The sequence below is a fragment of the Vulpes lagopus genome, chromosome 16 (genome assembly GCF_018345385.1).
Source record: "Vulpes lagopus strain Blue_001 chromosome 16, ASM1834538v1, whole genome shotgun sequence".
NCBI lineage: Eukaryota > Metazoa > Chordata > Mammalia > Carnivora > Canidae > Vulpes > Vulpes lagopus.
The window spans coordinates 2,923,073-2,941,310 of record NC_054839.1 but is presented as its reverse complement, the minus strand read 5'-3'; the positions used below and the strand labels follow the sequence as shown (position 1 = coordinate 2,941,310).

Below are 18,238 nucleotides of genomic sequence, written 5' to 3'. Positions count from 1 at the left end.
AAATTGGCTTTTGTCAGATGACCATCCAACCAACAGCCTTTCTCAAGGGAGGCGGGGGAGCCAGAAGCATTTGGGGGCAGTAAACACTGGAAAGCCCACTCATGTGAGCAAGGGGCTTGTGGGAAGATGACATGGGGAAAGGACATGTGGGGGATTTAATGAACTGTTTTTATAAGAAAAGGAATGTATGCAATATAAACATAAGGTGTACGGAAGCAAACGATGAACTTCAGAAAGCGGTGGACCCTGACTGCAATCTCCTGGATGCTCCTTTCCGTGATGCGGGGTCATGGATCTCAGATTGTGTCACCCCCCCGCTACACACGAAGTCTACCACGTACACGATTCTCACCATCAGAGCTTGTAGCCCCCAAGGTGACAGGAGCAGATTTGGGGGATGAGAAATGTTCCCAGGACCCTTTCTCGAATGGGGAAAGGCCAGCAGAAGAGGAACAGCCTGGGCTCTTTCTGTGTGTCTCTCTCACATGCCACTGGGAATTCAGGGCAGGTGCCCCCAAGTGCTGGAGGCATTACTGAATGCCCCCACCCCTCTTCTGACCCCAGCCTCTCCCCTTGTCCACATCAGTGTTCAAACAGCCATTAGGACACATGGGGCAGATGTCACTTTGCACCCAGCCCCAGTCACTAGGCATGGACTGAGAGTCTGAGCAATGTGGACCCTAGAGGAGCATCTCGTCCTGCAAGGGAGCAGGAGCTGGGCATACCTGGTTCACCTTTCTCTCCCACTGACCCTGGGATTCCGTCACTGCCGGGCTCCCCTTTCTGGCCGGCTGGGCCCGTGGGGCCAGGCTGCCCAGGAAGACCTTGGAGAGAAAAGCCACATTAGTCAGGCAGAGACACTCTCACAGCACCTGCTCTGCATGCAAGATGCTCCTTACTGACATTCCCCCAGGGAGCTGCTACCCCCAGCACACCTGGACCTCCAAGGAACATACATCAAGCTCCCACAACACACAACCTACTTCTGGAACCTACTGGAGCTAGCTACACAGCCAGCTCAGCAACTTTGGTTCTAGCTCCTAACTGGTGGCTAGGCCTCCAAAAGACCATGGAAGCCCCCAGATGTGGTGGTTTCATCTGAGATGTGGAGGGCTGGGCCCCCTGGGGACATTATGAGGTCCATGACTCGCCACCTTGAGGGAAACTCTCAGCCTCGATAGCCCTGGCTTCGTGTCCACAGGCCCTCATCTGCGTTCTAAAAAGTGGTCTCTACCTGCTTCTCCTTTGATGCCAGGAATTCCATCTGATCCTGGGAGGCCTTTGTCACCTTTTTCTCCGGGCAGTCCAGGGCTTCCTGATGTGAAAAATAAGACACCAGAAGGCCATCAGTTTGGATCTTTGTCTGTCATCCTAAAACCCAAGTTCGGGAGGAGGCCCGGCTGACCTACCTGGATAGCCGACAGTCCCTGGCAATCCTTTGGGGCCTGGAGAGCCGGGTATCCCTGGAACGCCAGCGCTGCCTTTCTCTCCCTTCTCTCCAGGACTTCCCGGAAAACCCGAGATCCCTTGCTCTCCCTGTGAGTAGACATTGGCTCATTATTTTTATATCTGTTCCTGGATATGTGTTTGTGGGCGCTCTCTGGATAACAGTACACACTTTGGTGAAATCAGTGCTGCACTGGAGATTTCCATTTCCAGCTTTCTAACATACAATCTAAAGTCCATGTGTGAAAAACAAGGACAAATAGGAAACCAGAACGAAAGAACCAGCTTTCCGTTTCTACTGTTCACAGTCCTCTTCACCCCTGAGAACTTGCTACTCACTCTGCCTCTCTCCCAACAGCCTCTAGATTCTTCCCAAAGAAGGCGTGGTGGACAGGAGGGGGCAGGAGGGGTAATTTACAGTAAATTGGGGAACCTGTTCTGTGTTATGAGTGACTTAACGTGCTGAGACTCTCAGATGGCCGGGACAGGAGGCTTCCAAGCAGGAGGCTGTTACCTTGTCCCCGGGCCGGCCCGGGATTCCAATGCCAGGTAGGCCAGCCTGCCCCTTCTCTCCTTTTGCTCCTTTCTCCCCAGGTAAGCCAGGGACACCCTGTGGGCCAGGGATTCCAGGCACACCTTTTTCTCCAGGCGTTCCTATAAACAGACAATGAAACGTGAATGTGTGCTTAGAGGGTACTAATATTAAAAATAAAACAGCACCTTGACAGTCGTCAAGAATGAGGTAAAAGAACACATATCCCTTCATTCATCAATCTCCTAGTTATGCAGACAGATGCCAGTCACCACAGCATAGTAGTGCCACACTAGGAAGCGCCTGTCCTCTTTTAGAAACCATCATTTAATAAAGAGAGAGAAGAAATATATTAACCCCTTAGCATATTTATTTTCACAGCAATATGACAAAGGGCTTTTATGTTCTTTATTCTACAATTGTAGCCCACTATCCAGAAGAATCTGAGGGGTTGTGAGGCAGGCCACCAAGAGTAAATGCATACCTGGTTTCATTATGTTATGTTGTTACCCAGACCTATTTACAAACAGGTGTAAACAGCAAGCCTGATGTTTCTATGTCAAATGGGAGTGATCAGATGCCTCTTAAAGGCATAGGGAGGGCCAGCAAGGCTGGCTCCCCCCTTGGCTTTCCCTTCCCACCCAGTTCTGAGAGGCACTAGCCCCGGACCCACTCGAGGCCAGCACTCTCCACCTCTCACCAGCCTCCTGGGAGCAAACGCTGCTGGCAGAGCTGGAGCCAGTTCAGGTTTGGGGCAGAGGAGCCCAGAGATTCTTCTGGGCTGATACCAAAGGGTGCTAGCAGCTGGCCCACACGTGGGGAACCAGACTGCACTGGGGAGATTGTGGCCAGGTGGACAGTCACTTGGAGGTAATCAAAGGTGACAGTAGGCAGCCCATGTTCTATTTTATTGAATTGTGATTTTTTTTTTAAGCAATGGTCACTCTGTCAGCCAAGTGCCACTGATCCCAAAGCAGGAGAACACAGAGAACTGAAGATGTGCATTTGTGTAAAAGACACGCGTGCCAGGATTATCCCCTCAGGGCAATACTCATCACCCTACACACCTGTCTCAAGCAGCATAGGCACATTCTTTTCTTTAGAAAGAAGATACTTTATCTAAATCTGACATACCTGGTAGGCCCATTCCACCAACTGATCCTTTGGGCCCAGGGAGTCCAGGAGCACCCGGGGTTCCGCCAATGCCTGGGTCACCTTTAGGTCCTAGGAAAACAGAGAAATACCTACCAGGTTAAGGCCTATGAAAAGTGTTGACTGACACTTCCTTAGCATGAGCTCCTACTGTGGAGTGAACCTGAACTTCACTCGTACCTGGCTGCCCGGGATGCCCTGCCTGCCCATCCTTTCCAGGCACTCCTGGGGTTCCAGGATCTCCCCGGGATCCTTTATCACCAGTTGGTCCAATTTGTCCTGCATATCACAGAAAAAAGTCATAATGAGCCACATGTGCTTTAAAGGTTGGTTTGCAATCATCAGTGGAGAGCTGGTGGTCAGACCTGTATTTCCAGCCCCACTGCCACTGGACCCTCTGGACACTTACCTTTCTCTCCTTGGTCTCCCTTCTGACCCTTCATGCTGCCCATGTCCACCTTGTCCATGGAGCCAGGCTTGCCGGGCAGACCCACGTCACCTTTGTCCCCCTTGAAGCCAGGGTCTCCCCTGGGTCCCGAGGAGCCTGGGAAGCCGTGGTCTCCTGCAGAGGAAAGAGAGGACACCGCTGAAACTGGCCAGGGGTCTTGGAGGCAGTGACAGGTGTGGCGCTCCTTCTGCCTGGGAGAAGCCACTGCTGAGGGAGGAATGAGGAGCTCACAGCCTGTCCAAAAAGCAGCACAAAGGCATCACATAGCAGGTGTCTAAGCTACCCAGAAGAATCTGGCCCGGGGCAAATGACCAGGAAAAACATTTTTCAGTATTCATTATTTGCTGATAACTATAAAATATATGTGACTCTGCTTATTATCAGTTTAAAACTTTTACACTTACCCTGTTTCCTAAGGACTTTTATTATGCTTGTTCACAGCTCCCCTCAAGTCTATACAAAACCATCAAAATGTGAATTTCCTTGTTCTACTAACAAAATGACTATTTTTATATCTCACAAAGTCAATTTGTTAAAAAAAAAACTTATTTTTGGACCAATTTTAAATAAAAGGTAAGGAATAAAAATTAAGACTTCTAAATTTGCCCAGTTTGCTAATTTGATTCTAAGGACTCAGTTTCTATGACCTCATACAACTGAAGATCCCACCAATTCTAAAAAAACAAAACAAAAACCCCTCAAGTGTGCCAATAAGGAGCACCTGAAAGCCTGCCTTCTCTCTGGTTTTGCAGAGCACAGCCCCTGCCCACACATGCACCGTTCACCATGAGTTCCCACGGGAGGAGTTCCCACTTCCCAACCCTTGTCTGACCTTCTGGACATCTTTCCTCTGTCTCTTGCAATGAAATATGACCTACACCCATTTAGGATTTTCCAAGAGACATGGAGACACAGACATAAGATGGGCTCCTCTGGAGTGCTGGCTCCCTACCTTTTTCTCCTGGCAATCCTGGCAGGCCTGCTGGTCCTGGGGAGCCAGGCTGCCCTGGGGTCCCCATGACGCCCATCTCTCCCTTGGGACCTGTGGCCAGATGGAAGGAGTGTAAACACTGATTGCAGATGCTATGGGTCCATGGACAGACAGGGGCAGGAGTGCACAAATCATTTACCTGGAAACCCTGGAACTCCTGGTGTGCCCTGCTGTCCAGGAAGACCAGGGAGTCCCGACTGTCCTGTCAGGCCAGGCAGCCCTTGGGACCCTTTATCTCCTTTGGGGCCCGGCATGTCCAGGCCTGGAAATCCGGGGAAGCCCTTCTCTCCTTTCACTCCAGGAGGGCCTGAGGTGAGCAAAGAGCAAGCACAGTTAGCAGGATCTGTGGGGAGCTCTGCGGGGCACCCTTCTGGGCTTAGCTGGAGCTTTCTGAGGGCCATATGAGTGTGCATACCCATGCTGGGGGCCAAGGGGCTCCCAATGTCCCGGGTAGCAGCGTTGGAAGCCAAGGTCTGGGTCTGAGACCATGCCCTCCTTTCTGCCATCAGCAGGGAGCAGTCACCCCTGCTAGCACCCCCAGGCCTCTCTGCAGCATTCGCTCGAAACACTAGCTGCCTTTCATCCGTGTTCAGGATCGTCTTGTCAGCCCACCAGCACTGACTTAGCTCCAGGACTAGTCACTAAAGGCAGCTCCTAGCCATGCACCAACTAGTTTACACATTATCCACAACTTACTAACCCCCCACAGAAAGGTAAGATGGAGACGCCAGTCATCTTAAAGGAGATAAAAGTGTCACTAAATAAGGGGAGGCTCTCTTGCACATGAACCAAGCCCAGTGGGAGGAAAAGACACTCACAACTCTTCCTTTAAGTGAACAATCAGACTTGTTGTCACAAAGTGCCTCTTATTCACGAGGGGGCACTAATCCTGAGCCAATCCCTTCCCCTCCGTGAGCATGCCCTGGGGAGGAATAATTCTGGAAGGATGTCCCATCACCTGAGGACCCTGGTGGTCCCTGTCCTCCAGGGGGGCCCATTGCTCCAGGGGGGCCGATTCCAGGAACTCCCGGAGCTCCTTTGGGACCTTGTAATCCAGGTGGTCCTGGGTCACCTGAATGGGAAGAAATTGTCAATAAACTGCACATAGATCACAGCATGTTTCATAGCACGGGCTACCCACCCACATAATAAACCACAACACAAGACCATAAGCTCTAGCCTTTTACGATTTCCATCATTCATTCAACAGACATTGGCAGAGCACCTAATAGGTGCTCCGCAGACACCAAATACACAGGCCCAGCCCCTGCCGCCATCTAGATTTGTCTGTAAGAAGTCACCTTGGGGCACTCAGGTGGCTCTTTGGTTGAGCATCCAATTCTGGATTTTAGCTCAGGTCATGATCTCAGGGTTGTAAGACACAGAGTCTGCTTGAAAGCCCCATTCTCTCGCTGCCCCTCCCCTTGCTCAAGCTTGTGCATGCTCTTTCCCTCTCTGTCTTGCTAAAATCTTAAAAAAAAAAAAAAAAAAAAAAAAAAAAGGAAGTTACCTCTGATTCCCTGAAGGCCTGGGGGGCCAATAGCACCATGCTCTCCTGGAACGCCTGGTCCTCCAATGTTCCCCTTTTCCCCGGGTGTGCCAGGAATGCCAGGAAGACCAGGTAATCCTTTGAGTCCTGGCAGACCAATTCCTGGCTCTCCCTGGAAATTCCCAAAGCACAGAGAAGCCAACTCACCAGCATGTTCCATGATCTCATCAAGTCAAGGGCGTAAGTGCAGATGGTTAATAAGAACACATGTGCCCCTGCCCAAACCACACAGCCTCTACCTGCCTGTGTGCACACCTGCTCCATCCCAACAGTCTCTACCTGCCCGTGTGCACACCTACTCCATCCCCACAGCCTCTACCTGCCTTCCTAATAGAACAGGCCAGGCTAACTCTTTCATTGGCAAGGTGAAACTACTACCCTTTCTCCTATTTCACATGAAGCCTTCCAGCAATTTCACTTCCCTTCCTTTATAATCAGAACAGGAAGAGATGTAACCTTTGATCAGCTACACATGCCGAGCAGAATTTTCAAGTATCAGCAAAAGGCAGGGGATGTGTGAGGTAAGGAGAGTCCCGAAGTCATGCTAGCCCATGGGTCTCCAATCAAGGCCATATTTTTTCCTGGGTGACATTCGATAATGCCCAGAGATAGTTTTGGTTGTCACAGCTGGGGGTGAATGCAGGGTATTCCTCTAGTGTCTGTGGTAGAGGCCACGGGGGAGGTGGCTAAAGACCCCACCATGTCCAAGGCAGCCCCCCAACAAAGAATTACTGGACCAGAATGTCAGTAAAACTAGACCGTCCTGGATGGCTTTCCCACAGCCTTCTCCTGCCACTCCCAGTAAGACACACATGTACCCCGAGACGCGGCACACACATAGGCAAGCACAAACTCCTAAAGCCAGAAGAACTGATTCTCCCACAAACACCAACTACCACGCACCATGCACTTCCTTCTTTTCTATCCTGTGCTATTTCTTTAATAAACAAAGCACGCAGGTGCAATGTGTCCCGATATTAATAAACCACAATCTATGCGTCTAATTCATAACAAGGATAAAGGAACAGCAATCCAGACAATACTCAGTACCCACCTTTTGGCCAGGCACACCTGGGTTGCCAGGTAAGCCATTAAATCCCGGGCGACCTGGACTCCCAGGAGGTCCCACGTCTCCGGGTAAGCCATCAACACCTGTAATGAAGAGTCAAAAAAGTCATTGATGTACTAATGCTATTACCCACTTTCTTCACTTCCTTCATTCTTGCTCAGACGCCCCTGAACCAACTAGACTGGCCAACAACACGGAACCCTATTGAGGTGGTTCTAAGAGGAACATGAGGTCACCCTGGCCATTGGAGGAGCCATCTGCGCCAGCTGGGGCAGCCTGGGTGCCATGGACCTCATGCAGCACCAGCCATCCTTCCCGTCTCTCTCCCACCTGTCCCCTCTTCCTTTCCTTCCTCTCAGTTTCTCCTCCTGTCCCACCTCCCGAACAAATCAAAGACCACCACAGCATGTGCAGCCTAGGGTGGCACTCACACTCTGCAGCTGTATGTGTGGCCATGGTTGGGGCAGCACAACCACCTTGTTCGAGAGCACCACTCAGATCCATGGGAGCAGACCCGCATTTTCACGAGATGCCTTGGGATTCCCAGAAATGCTCCAGTTCGAACAGCACTGCTATAGACCATGGGTCCTTGAACGTGGCCACACCGCAATGGATGTGCATGGTGCATTTATTGAGAGTCTGGGCCCCAACCCTACAGGGCCTGATGGGCTAATAGCTCCCCCATGGCTCTATTGTGCACGAAGTTTCCCCTGTAGGTATGTGCAGGTCCATGGACCACAGTGATTTGCAAGTGTGACCAGGTGCAAACCCGATCACACATGCTGTGGGGCTGTGGAACAAGGGTCTTGACAGAGTGGACCTAACCGCCCACCAGCATCCACACTGCCAACCCACTTTGTGCAAGTAGGCAGCCAGCCTCCAATTAGGAGACCTTACCCGCTAACCTCTCCCCCTTGCGACGGCGGTGTGGCGCTCCCAGGAAAGCAGGTAGGGCTTGGGAACAGGCAAAAGGCCTGGCACTATCCCCGGGAACCTGGAGGGTTGCTGAGGGCCTTCTGCTGTGTAAGCCCGACGGAAGTGGTCATGATCATATGTGTGGGCGTGACGCAGTGCCCAGAGGAGTGTGAGGCCTGCAGGCCAGCCGGCAGGTGTGACAAGCTAGGAGAGCTCTTTCCACTGGGTTTGCTCACATGGCCAGTAAGACTAGGGTCAGGACACCGGCCCAAACAGGAAAGAGATGTTTCTTACTGTGCACAGCGCCTGCTCAGCCCTGGACCGAGGTCTGAGACGGCAAGTCTATGTCTGGGCCCATGGCCCACCCGCAGGATTGACAGACCCACAACCCAGGAAAGCAACAGAAATGGAGAAACTGTCCTTCTTACTGTCTTACTGTTTCCAAAAAGAAGTTGTGGTTCTAACACGTCAGTGCCCCACGTGGACCCAGGCTCTGTGGTGTGGGGACCTTCTCCCCTGAGAGCAAAGCCCCCTCCCCATGGCCCCCAGCTCCCCACCCTCTGATCCAAATCCAGCCTGGCACAGCTCCAGCTGCTCTGTGCATCCCCTGCACCAAGGAGGAGGCCCAGCTCCCCCCGCCGGTGGCTGCGGGTCACAACCCGCCGCCAGCCAACCCGCGCCACTGGGAGGCGCTGCTTCCCCCACTACCTCAGTAACTGAATTCATTGTCCTCTGGACTTTGGCAAGCTCCCCTGAAGGGCAAGTTGCTAACCGGTGTGCTCATATCCATGCCTCCCTCCTCTCCCCTAGAATTCCCACGACAGTGAACAGAACGGCCACCAGCCAGGGACCGGATGCTACGGTGGGGCCTGAGTGGGCTGTGGGCACAGCAGTGGCCCCGTCCCAGGCCCCGCCCCAGGGGCTTGTCCTGCAGGCTTACCTTTGGGGCCGGGAGGCCCTGGAAATCCGATTCCCGGCTGGCCGATAGTTCCCTTCTCTCCCGGGAGGCCCGGCCTTCCTGGGGTTCCAGGAAAACCTCGGTCACCTGTCATGAGCAAGACCGACAGGCAGTGTGAGAAAAACCTGTGAATGTTCCAAGTGTACCTCCGGGCAAAAGAGAACGCTAAAAGTACCTTGCGGCCCTTGGAAACCTGGGGATCCTGGAAGTCCCTGTGCTCCAGGGGGACCAGGTAGGGGCACAACTTTTCCTGCTTCACCCTTGGGACCTGGGGGAAGAGCAAAGACACCATATGAGAGCCTGCATCCTGTCCTCAGTGAGGACTCCATGTGAGAGAGCCTGCATTGTGTCCCTAACACACTATGTACCTGCAAAGCAGCCCCACCTGCATGCCTCCACTTCCTGCTTCTACCTTTCTAGAATCCTTCACAGAGAGCTCTTCCTCTTTTCCCCAAAATTTATATCCACAAGGACCTAGATGTTTGATACATGTATTCCCTAAGAGCCCAACATAAGAGTCACAAAAAAACAGAAAATCTATAGTAATAACAAGAGGTGAGATGACCCCAAGTAATTTCTTAATTAGCCTGTCTCAAAAAAGTCAAAACACTTTTACTGTTCTCTTTCAATTTATCAGAAAAGGCCAATTCTAAGTTGCTTTGAGGCAGACCTAAATCATGTTCATCTGGTGGCAAATTATCTTCAGGATGTGCTAAGTGGGTGACTCAGCATGATCTGCAAGCACGCAGCTGGGCGGCTGTGTGCCATGTGGAGCAGCAGGGGCAGGAGGTCCAGCCCAGCCCTGGGCGCTTGTGCCTGGGAGATCCACTGGGGGTCAGGATTTAGCTGATAGGAGAGGACCACAGGGGTCACCTCCAAGACCTGTCCATGGACTCTTCACACACCCTATATGGATGCAAGACACGTGGGGCCTCCCAGGAAAAGCCAACACATTCTTTAGCTATAGACTCAGAGAAATGTCAACCGACTGACCCCAACAGATACTTGCTATCAGTTCCAGTCTGGGAACAAGCCTTTAATGTCACCAGAGTAAACAGGACTGGCAGATCAAAGAAGACAAGGTTTCTCATCCCATAGATTCCTAGGTCTGGATGGCCAAGCAGGCTGCAGAATGCAGACAGCTGACCAACAGTGTGTTAGCACCTCCATCAGGAACCTTCCTCCTCCCCTTCCTGCTAGGATGCATCTGTGCCCTAGTTGGTTTTTCCAATGGTAGTTTCTGGCCAAGAAGGGTCTGATGCTTTTTTATAGCTCTGCAAGTTTTCAGATTCAAAGAACACCTGAGAGGCTGATTTTGGAGTCAGGCTCTCGCTCTGGGGAAAGAGATCTGAGGTCCCTTTTCTAAGACGAGGGTGTTCCAAGGTCAAACCCAGGATTTCTCAGCCCCCAAGAGGGTCACAGAAGAAACATTTCTGAGATCCTTGCTAAACCCAGAACAATTACCAAGGGAGACGGTGTTTGGTATTCATTAACCACACAAACAATGAGAATGACAATGAGAAATACGTTAGGGTGCTAGGCTTGCACATCCAACAGACAGGCCAACATGCCCTGCGCTGGAGGACATGTTGAATTTTACACTATGACATAATGAGAAAGAGTTGCCAGCGGGATAGGACCTGATAAAACTCAGATAGACTGGCTAGGTATATGGCTTGTGACAGAAGTGGCACATAGGTGAGCATGAAGGCTATACAGTCGTCTCCCCTTATCAACAGTTTTACTTTGTGTGTCTGGTTCCCCGCCATCAACCACAGCGTGGAATCAGATGACGCGGCTCAGAATCTGTACGGTAACCTGACGCTGCATATGTGCCCGTGTCATTCACCTCGCACTACCTCGCCACTAGGGCACGCTGTCACGTCCCCTCATCACAAGAAAAGGGGTGAACGCAGGACAGGAAGGGATGTTGAGAGACAGAGAGACATGCACACTATGTTCATTATGCTGCGTGGTCTTCAGTGCTCTCTCTCAGTCCTGGTTACTGCTGGTCATCTCTTCCTGGGCCTAACTTAATACTAAACTTCGTCACAGGTCTGTACGTGCAGCAGAAACATAGTGTGTGCGGGTTCAGTACTATCCCAGGTTCAGGTCTCCAGAGGGGCCCTAGAATGTGTCCCCCCAAATACAGGGGAGCACCTGTCATCTAATTCCTCCTGCAGAGTCCTCGTGGGTGCTTTGGTCATGCAGCTACTTAGTTACTACTTAGTTACTACGCTGTTCAAGCTTTCCTTACCTTGAATCACCCGAAGCCCTTGAAGCCCTTAATTCATTTTTACAACTAGGATATTTCTTAATACTGGACTCTTCCCTCCCTCCCTGTGCCCACGCCCTTCCCAGCCTCTGTCAGCCTGGGATGCTCTAGGCGACAGGACAGCTCTCAGGAGCCTGCCATGTGCCTAGTCTGGGGTCACCCCTTTACCACCTCTGTCCCCATAACATAAAGGGCATGAGGGTGGGCTGAGTGTGTCGGCCTTGCTCCACATGCTCCTCCAAGCCCCAGACAGTGAGCACCAGGAGGGCAGGCCCACACCTCTCTGGCCACCGATGCCTCTCCAGTCAGTGTAGTGCTTGGCACACACACCCACGTGAGACACAGTGTGCAAGTGGCTGAAACCAGCACAGCATCCAACAGCAATGGTGAGGCTGAAACCACTCAGAATCAGTCAACAGGCACCCACCCATCAGGAGAGATATGAGACTACCTGGCTTGGAACATACAGAAGCCCAAATGGACAGTTCGCCAGGGAGATACAGAGCATAGGTAAAGAGAAAAAAAAAAAAAAAAAAAAAACAGGCTCTTGTTGGTATCCCTTCCTCGGAAAAGCCCAACTTGACCTGGAAGTACTGTACACTTATCATAAGAAAAGGCATCTATAAATTCAAATGCTTTACAGCCAGGGTCTACACATTACTTGGCTCATTTTCTACGTGAGTGAACAAGGTACAGTATGGCTATAGTAGGGTGGGATCTGCCCACCTCCTTGAAGAAGTGACACCAGACTCCCATCCCCAGAGCTCTGTGTACCTGAGGTCCTCAGGCCTCACCTGGCTGGCCTGGGGACCCAGGGATCCCCGGAAAACCTGCTTGTCCTTTGTCACCAACGGGGCCAATGGGGCCAAACCCTGGAGGCCCAGGAGGGCCGATGTCACCGCGACTACCGGGGAATCCAACTCCCCCAGGAGGTCCACGCTCTCCTTTCAATCCTACTGAACCCTGACAAGCAGAGAGAAAAAGACACGTTATCAGCAGACATACCAATGCATGTTCATCTCACATTCTTCCACCATCTGTAGTAAATAAGTATCAGAGTTTAACTGGCTTATGGTGTTTATTGACTTCTACTCTCCTACAAAGGTCAACTGGCAGTTAATAAATAACACCAGCATTCCTGTCTAAGCTGGGCAGGCACCCTCCCTCCCCACACATGGACACACTTCAAAGACTGCAGCATTTGGATCTGGAACTGTCTTTTCAAGTATAACTTGCATGCCACTAACTTGAAACGTCACTATCTGACATCCAAACACCCAACATACAGACGCCTTTCTGATGGCCCAAAATGCGTCAGAGACACCCGTGCACTGCCCCCACACTGTTCCCATCAACAGCATCAACGCCAACGTCTGCAGACTTAAGTGTCTCTGAGAACCACTGAACCAATTCATGTGTTATAATCACCATCCAAGTGAAAATATATAGATAACAATTAAAATAATCCATTTCTTCATTCTTTGCAGATCCGCTCATAAAGTACATGTTTCCAGTCTGGAAATAAACATACCGGGGAGCCTTTGGGGCCTGGCAGCCCCGGATGGCCATCTCTCCCAGGAGACCCTGCTCTGCCTGGCATCCCAGGCTGTCCTGGAAAGCCCGGGTCTCCCTTGTCTCCTTTGAGTCGGGCGTCGAAGTAAATCTCGCCAGGCTCTCCCTTGGCTCCTGGCTGGCCCATCAGCCCCGGTACACCCTGCGGACCCTACAAGCACAAAGAGGAAGACATCAGTCCAAAAAATGAGCCACCATGCTTGTTACATAGCCAACAATGATATTAAGAAGCCACCTCCTTGAAAAATGGCAATATGTTTAATCTTACATATTTTCTATAAGCAGGCCAATAGTTCTGTGACAAAGCCATGATCTGACCTCTCACTTCTGTTTCTCTTAAAAATACCTAAAAAAGGGTCTTTACTAGGTATTGCAAACAGAGACTAGGCTAGGGCACCAGGCACCCAGCCTGGGTAACTTGCATGTCCCTTACAACCGTTGACGTTCAAAAGAACATTCGAGAAAGAGTTGGAAGCTGCAGAGTGTGTGACTTGTTGAGCCCAGGAACTAGAGAAAGGACTTTCGGATGCAGATGGGTGAAGCATCCAAGGGCAGGATGGTAAGAGAGGAAAGTCTGGGGAGTGAGCACCAGCCAGCTCCATCCCCGCTGTTTTGAAGAGTCAGCAGAATAGAACGGACTTTCCCAGGAGACACACCCTAGCACATTTTTCAGTTCCTGGAAAGTTAAATCTTCAAGGAACGCCCACACCCACAGATGGTCTCTCTTCCAGCCACTCTGAGAATTGGGGTTCATAAGGTTTCAAGTAATTGTCTCAAGTACTTGTTCCCTTCGGCCTCCCTGCTGACTTGGCAGGATTCAGACTCTTGGACAATTCACTTAATTTGAATTCTTTCTCACACACTCCCTCTGCAATGGCTCTTGGATGCATTCGAGTCACATGTGCACATGCACTTCTGTGTGGGTGAGCAACACAGAGAGGAAGGAGCTGGCGACAAGGGATAGACCAAAACTCACACAATCTTTGGATTTTAGAGTGGGCAGGATTTATCATGAGCCCACTGTGTGTCACAGCCCCTGGCCCACCACTCCTGACTCTGAACTCAGCTGTGCCAGCAAAATATTGAAAGCACTACCTGGCAGGTGAGGGAGCAGACACTCAAAGAACCTTGGTGAGGGTCATGGAAAATTCATCATTTAATTAAAATTTATTTGTGGTGGGCGCCTGGGTGGCTCAGTGGGTTATGTGTCTTTGCCTTTATCTCAGGTCATGATCTCGGGGTCCTGAGATTGAGCCCCAACTCAGCTCCCTGTTCAGCAGGGAGTCTGCTTCTCTCTCTCTCTGCTTCTGCACTCTCTCTGTCTCCCTCAAATAAATAAAATCTTTTTTTTTAAAAGGTATTGTCATATTTTGTAGCTTTTAATCTGGAGGTAAAATCCCAGCTAAACATAGACCCCTCTGCGAAGTCTTCCTGATGGGTGTCTTGGGTTTCTACAGGACAGTGTATGGTCCACATCACAGGAAACTGTTCTGTTTTCTTAACAATATCTGTTTGCATGTCCCTCTCTGTCCACCGGTCTTTCAGGGGGTTGAGGGTCGGCCTAAGGCCTTCTAAGTCTGCGTCCTTTGTGTCTGCAGTTAGGGAGGTGCTGGTTGAAGTAGGAGTTGAACTGGCAATTTCACCATAAAAAATACACACCAATATAAGAAATTACAACCAATGTATATTTTTCTCAACCTGGAAGAATCAGTGTTACTTTATGGTGATTATTCACAGCCTAGAAATACAGTTTTCCAGGACTGTGAGCATACAGCAAGGAAATATACTTTTTTTAAAGATTTTATTTATTCATGAGAGATGGGGCTGGGGGCAGAAGCAGGGGTAGAAGCAGACTCCCCACTGAGCAGGGAGCCTGATGCAGGACTCGATCCCAGGACCCTGGGATCATGACCTGAGCAGAAGGCAGATGCTTAGCAACTGAGTCACCCAGGCCTCCCAGAAATATAATTTTTTATCTTAATAATGGTGACCTTGATGGCTATTACTCAAGGAAGAAATCTAGATTTTTTTTGGGGGGGGGGGGTAAAGGTGACATTTTGACCCTAGGACATCTCCTGTGGCTTCTCTGCCACAGAACATCTTCATCTTATGCAATTCAAAGGTCTTTGGATCTACATCTCTTGACATAAATGATGAGGAATCAAACGCTGCCTTGAACACTTCACCGTGGCTCCATAAATTGGGAGGAGATCCAATGACAACGTGATCTGCTTCTATAAAGTGCTGCCACTGTGGGGTGTCACAGTTCCTTTCAACTTGTCCCGACAGCCCCAAAACCCGCTCAGGTCCCTGTCAGGAGCCAGCCTCTTCTGCCTGTCTTTCCAAAATCCAACCCTCGGCCTTCAAAAGGACATGTTACAGAAATGCTATCTAAATCAAATAGGAAATCAGAGCATTTATCTCTTCTCATCATCTACTTTCCTGCTCCACTGGTTCACAGGCACCTCTTGTAGCCCCAGCCTCATTCGAAATGAGAGGGTCCCAATCTGTGAGCTAGTTACAGCTTCAAATATGACAAAAATTACACTACCTCCTCAATTAAAGTATTTACCCAAAAAAACAGTTTTTAGAAACCTTGGCCATCTGCCGAGAAAGGAGCTCCTGATGGGGAAGGCAGGGTGTTAGAAGTTATGTAGCACCTTTGCTTTATTTTCTTTTTCATCAGGACTTTTCCCTCTTATCCCATTTTTATAAGATGTGGGGCTGGGGGGCTGGTATCTGGATGGGGTTTCAGGCAGAGTCGAGGCAGGAAGTCTCCAGGAAGGCCAAGTAGATAAAGACCATGTCCAGAGGTTAAAAGCATCCTCTTCTGCTTCTTCAAAGCTCTTCTGTCTTTGATCCCCACCAGAGTCAGGGCTTCCCAGTTATGTGAACTTCTCATTTATTTAGAACTATTTTAAACAATTGCAACTTGTAACTTAGCTCCCCAGGCACCAGAAAGGTTCTGGAAGCAGAATCCCAAGATCTAACTTCAAAAGGAGGAGGTGATTGCTCAATCCCAGCTGCTCTGCTGCCATTTCAACTCACTTCTGCCCTGACCCGCTTTTATAGATGCTGCCAGTAATAGTTTTAAAAATTGCAAATGTTAAAGAGCTACAACTAAAAGGAATAATGTGAAAGATTTGACTTTCAATCTGTGACAGAAGAAGAAAGAAAGGCAAAAGGGAAAGCAGTAATGAAAGAAAGTGTCTCTCATGAATAAATAAAATCTTAAAAAAAAAAAAAGTGCAGAAACTCATTGAGGCTTAGAGCTTAGAAGAACAAAGAAAATACAAGAACCAGACCCTAAGGTTCATGCACTTTAGAGACAGAGCTGATTATGGGCAGTAAAATGCCCTTCAGTGGCTGGGATTATGGCAATTCTCTTCTATTCAATGGTTTCTTTTTTAAACAAACTAGGAAAGTTAAGGAGCTGATTTTCATTTAACTTAAAGGTTTCACGTCGATGTGAGAGAGATTAGTTAATTTACAGATTTGGAAAAGCATCTTCACAATAGATATTGGTGATAGGAATTTTCAAAATACGCCTCTGTGAGAGAAGAATTAAAAAATGTTGAATTCCTCCAAGGAAACAGGCCTGTGTTCCTCCATCTCCCCACCGAAAATGCTGGCGCTGAACTTACTAACATGGTTGTAAGTTACGGGCGTGATGCGCAATGAAGCGGAGCTGCTTACAGGTGGCACCGTTTGTTTCAAGAGCCCCCAGAGCCCCAGCGGGAAGGTGACACATAGCTGCACCTGGACACAGGTGCAGGGGTCAGATAGGACCCCTGACGTGGTTTTGGGGGCAGTCTCCTGGTCACTCTACTCTGTAGCTGTTAAGAGACACACCAATAAGGGGCTGTCCAAGGTGTATAACATGTTCAGATAGGACCCCTGATGTGGTGAGAACCCGCTGTTGCACGACAATGAGAGGAGGATGTGTCCTGGGCTGGTGTCAGAGCAAACACGGGAAAACAGTCATGATAATGCTGAAGCCGAAGGGGCAAGAGGGTGGCCCCAGGGCAGCTGATCTGTTCACACTGATTATTGGAACAGAACAGGTACAGGGCAGGTGAGGAGAGAGGCAACTGAGATGTGCCTTCTGGACTCAACAGTCCTGCTCATCCTTGGGTGAGGGACACAGGGAGTAATTCTAGACTGCTCCACAAAGCCATACTGAACCTGTGCCCAAACCATACAGCAGGAGCTGTATTTGCCAAAGCAACAATATGCGCCGTTCTTAGTCGGTGTGTAGGCAACTTCTAGTAAGCACGCAAACTCAGACAGGTTTACTCACAGGCAATCCTTCCAGACCATCTCTGCCGGGCAAGCCTCTGTCACCCTTGGCCCCTGGCTGCCCCGGGAAACCTTTTGGAAGACAAGGAGATGCAGCACATCACAGATGAGACACATCCTCAAACGCCCCAAACTGTAATTTTCAAGATTCAAGGGCGCAGAGATCTTCACACAAGTGGACGATGTCTGAGGAACCTCCACAGAGTAAGTGGGCCTCAGAGGGGAAGCAGGGGCCCCAGGCTCAGACAAGCACCACTCAAGCAACTGCTGATGAGCCCCCCCATGGGTACACATACCCAGGGACCACTTCAACCACACACATCCCCTTCACTTTGTTTGAGGGAACTGTACACTATTGTCCTTTTACTAAGAAATCTTCATGGTGCTAATTTTTAAGTCTGCTTGATGATTTTCCACAAAGTGGACAAACTCCTGGAAGTATGACTTAAAATCCTCATTATTAGGCTTTAGTTTTGAATGTAGAAACTGAGGTCCCTCGTGGTGCAAAATTTGTTTCACTGTGAGGGTCCCATTCAGCTCTGGGGTCTTACCTATCTCTCCCGGGGGGCCCTGTGGCCCAGGGGGCCCCCGAAGTCCTGCCATGTCACAGATGAGGCAGCTGTCTCCTTTCTGACCTACAAAGGGAACACAGGGGTACACATATGTGCACATGACCATTAGCATCTGCAGTGGCAGAACACAGTGAGAACAAGCTGCCATTAACCGTGTTGACATGCGCCCTGGCACCCCTGCTGGCTGGCCGTGTGCACTTGTCCCGGGGCACACCCTTTGCCCACCCCGCCCCCCCCAAACACCACACACCCACAGGTCCTGCAGGTACCCTCGGAACCTCCGCCCTGCAAAAGGATGGGAACCGCCTCACCAAAAAGTGGCCTGGAAATGCAGCTTGCCCAACCACCTGGAAAGCTCTGATCACTCTAGTTTTATCTTTGTCTCTAAAACATCCCACAGCTTTTCTCCTAGATTGAGCATTTTTCAGCAAACTGAGCACAGAAGCCCTGGCCCTCACAC

The 18,238-nt window shown here is 50.1% G+C and overlaps 1 protein-coding gene across 1 annotated transcript in view; it reads right to left on the bottom strand.

Annotated features, from left to right (window-relative positions):
- The window catches only part of COL4A1 (collagen type IV alpha 1 chain), a 138,591-nt gene that overhangs the window by 18,057 nt on the left and 102,296 nt on the right, over positions 1-18,238 (bottom strand). The window contains exons 23-40 of the mRNA XM_041731386.1: positions 17,758-17,841; positions 17,208-17,278; positions 12,867-13,058; positions 12,130-12,298; positions 9,236-9,328; positions 9,043-9,147; positions 7,173-7,270; positions 6,080-6,230; positions 5,528-5,641; positions 4,709-4,876; positions 4,531-4,620; positions 3,540-3,692; positions 3,311-3,409; positions 3,113-3,202; positions 1,961-2,100; positions 1,410-1,536; positions 1,235-1,315; positions 726-824 (exon numbers count right to left, since the gene is read on the bottom strand). Of these exons, the coding sequence (XP_041587320.1) occupies positions 726-824; positions 1,235-1,315; positions 1,410-1,536; positions 1,961-2,100; positions 3,113-3,202; positions 3,311-3,409; positions 3,540-3,692; positions 4,531-4,620; positions 4,709-4,876; positions 5,528-5,641; positions 6,080-6,230; positions 7,173-7,270; positions 9,043-9,147; positions 9,236-9,328; positions 12,130-12,298; positions 12,867-13,058; positions 17,208-17,278; positions 17,758-17,841 (2,124 nt within the window). The remainder of the gene's footprint in view (positions 1-725; positions 825-1,234; positions 1,316-1,409; positions 1,537-1,960; positions 2,101-3,112; positions 3,203-3,310; positions 3,410-3,539; positions 3,693-4,530; positions 4,621-4,708; positions 4,877-5,527; positions 5,642-6,079; positions 6,231-7,172; positions 7,271-9,042; positions 9,148-9,235; positions 9,329-12,129; positions 12,299-12,866; positions 13,059-17,207; positions 17,279-17,757; positions 17,842-18,238) is intronic.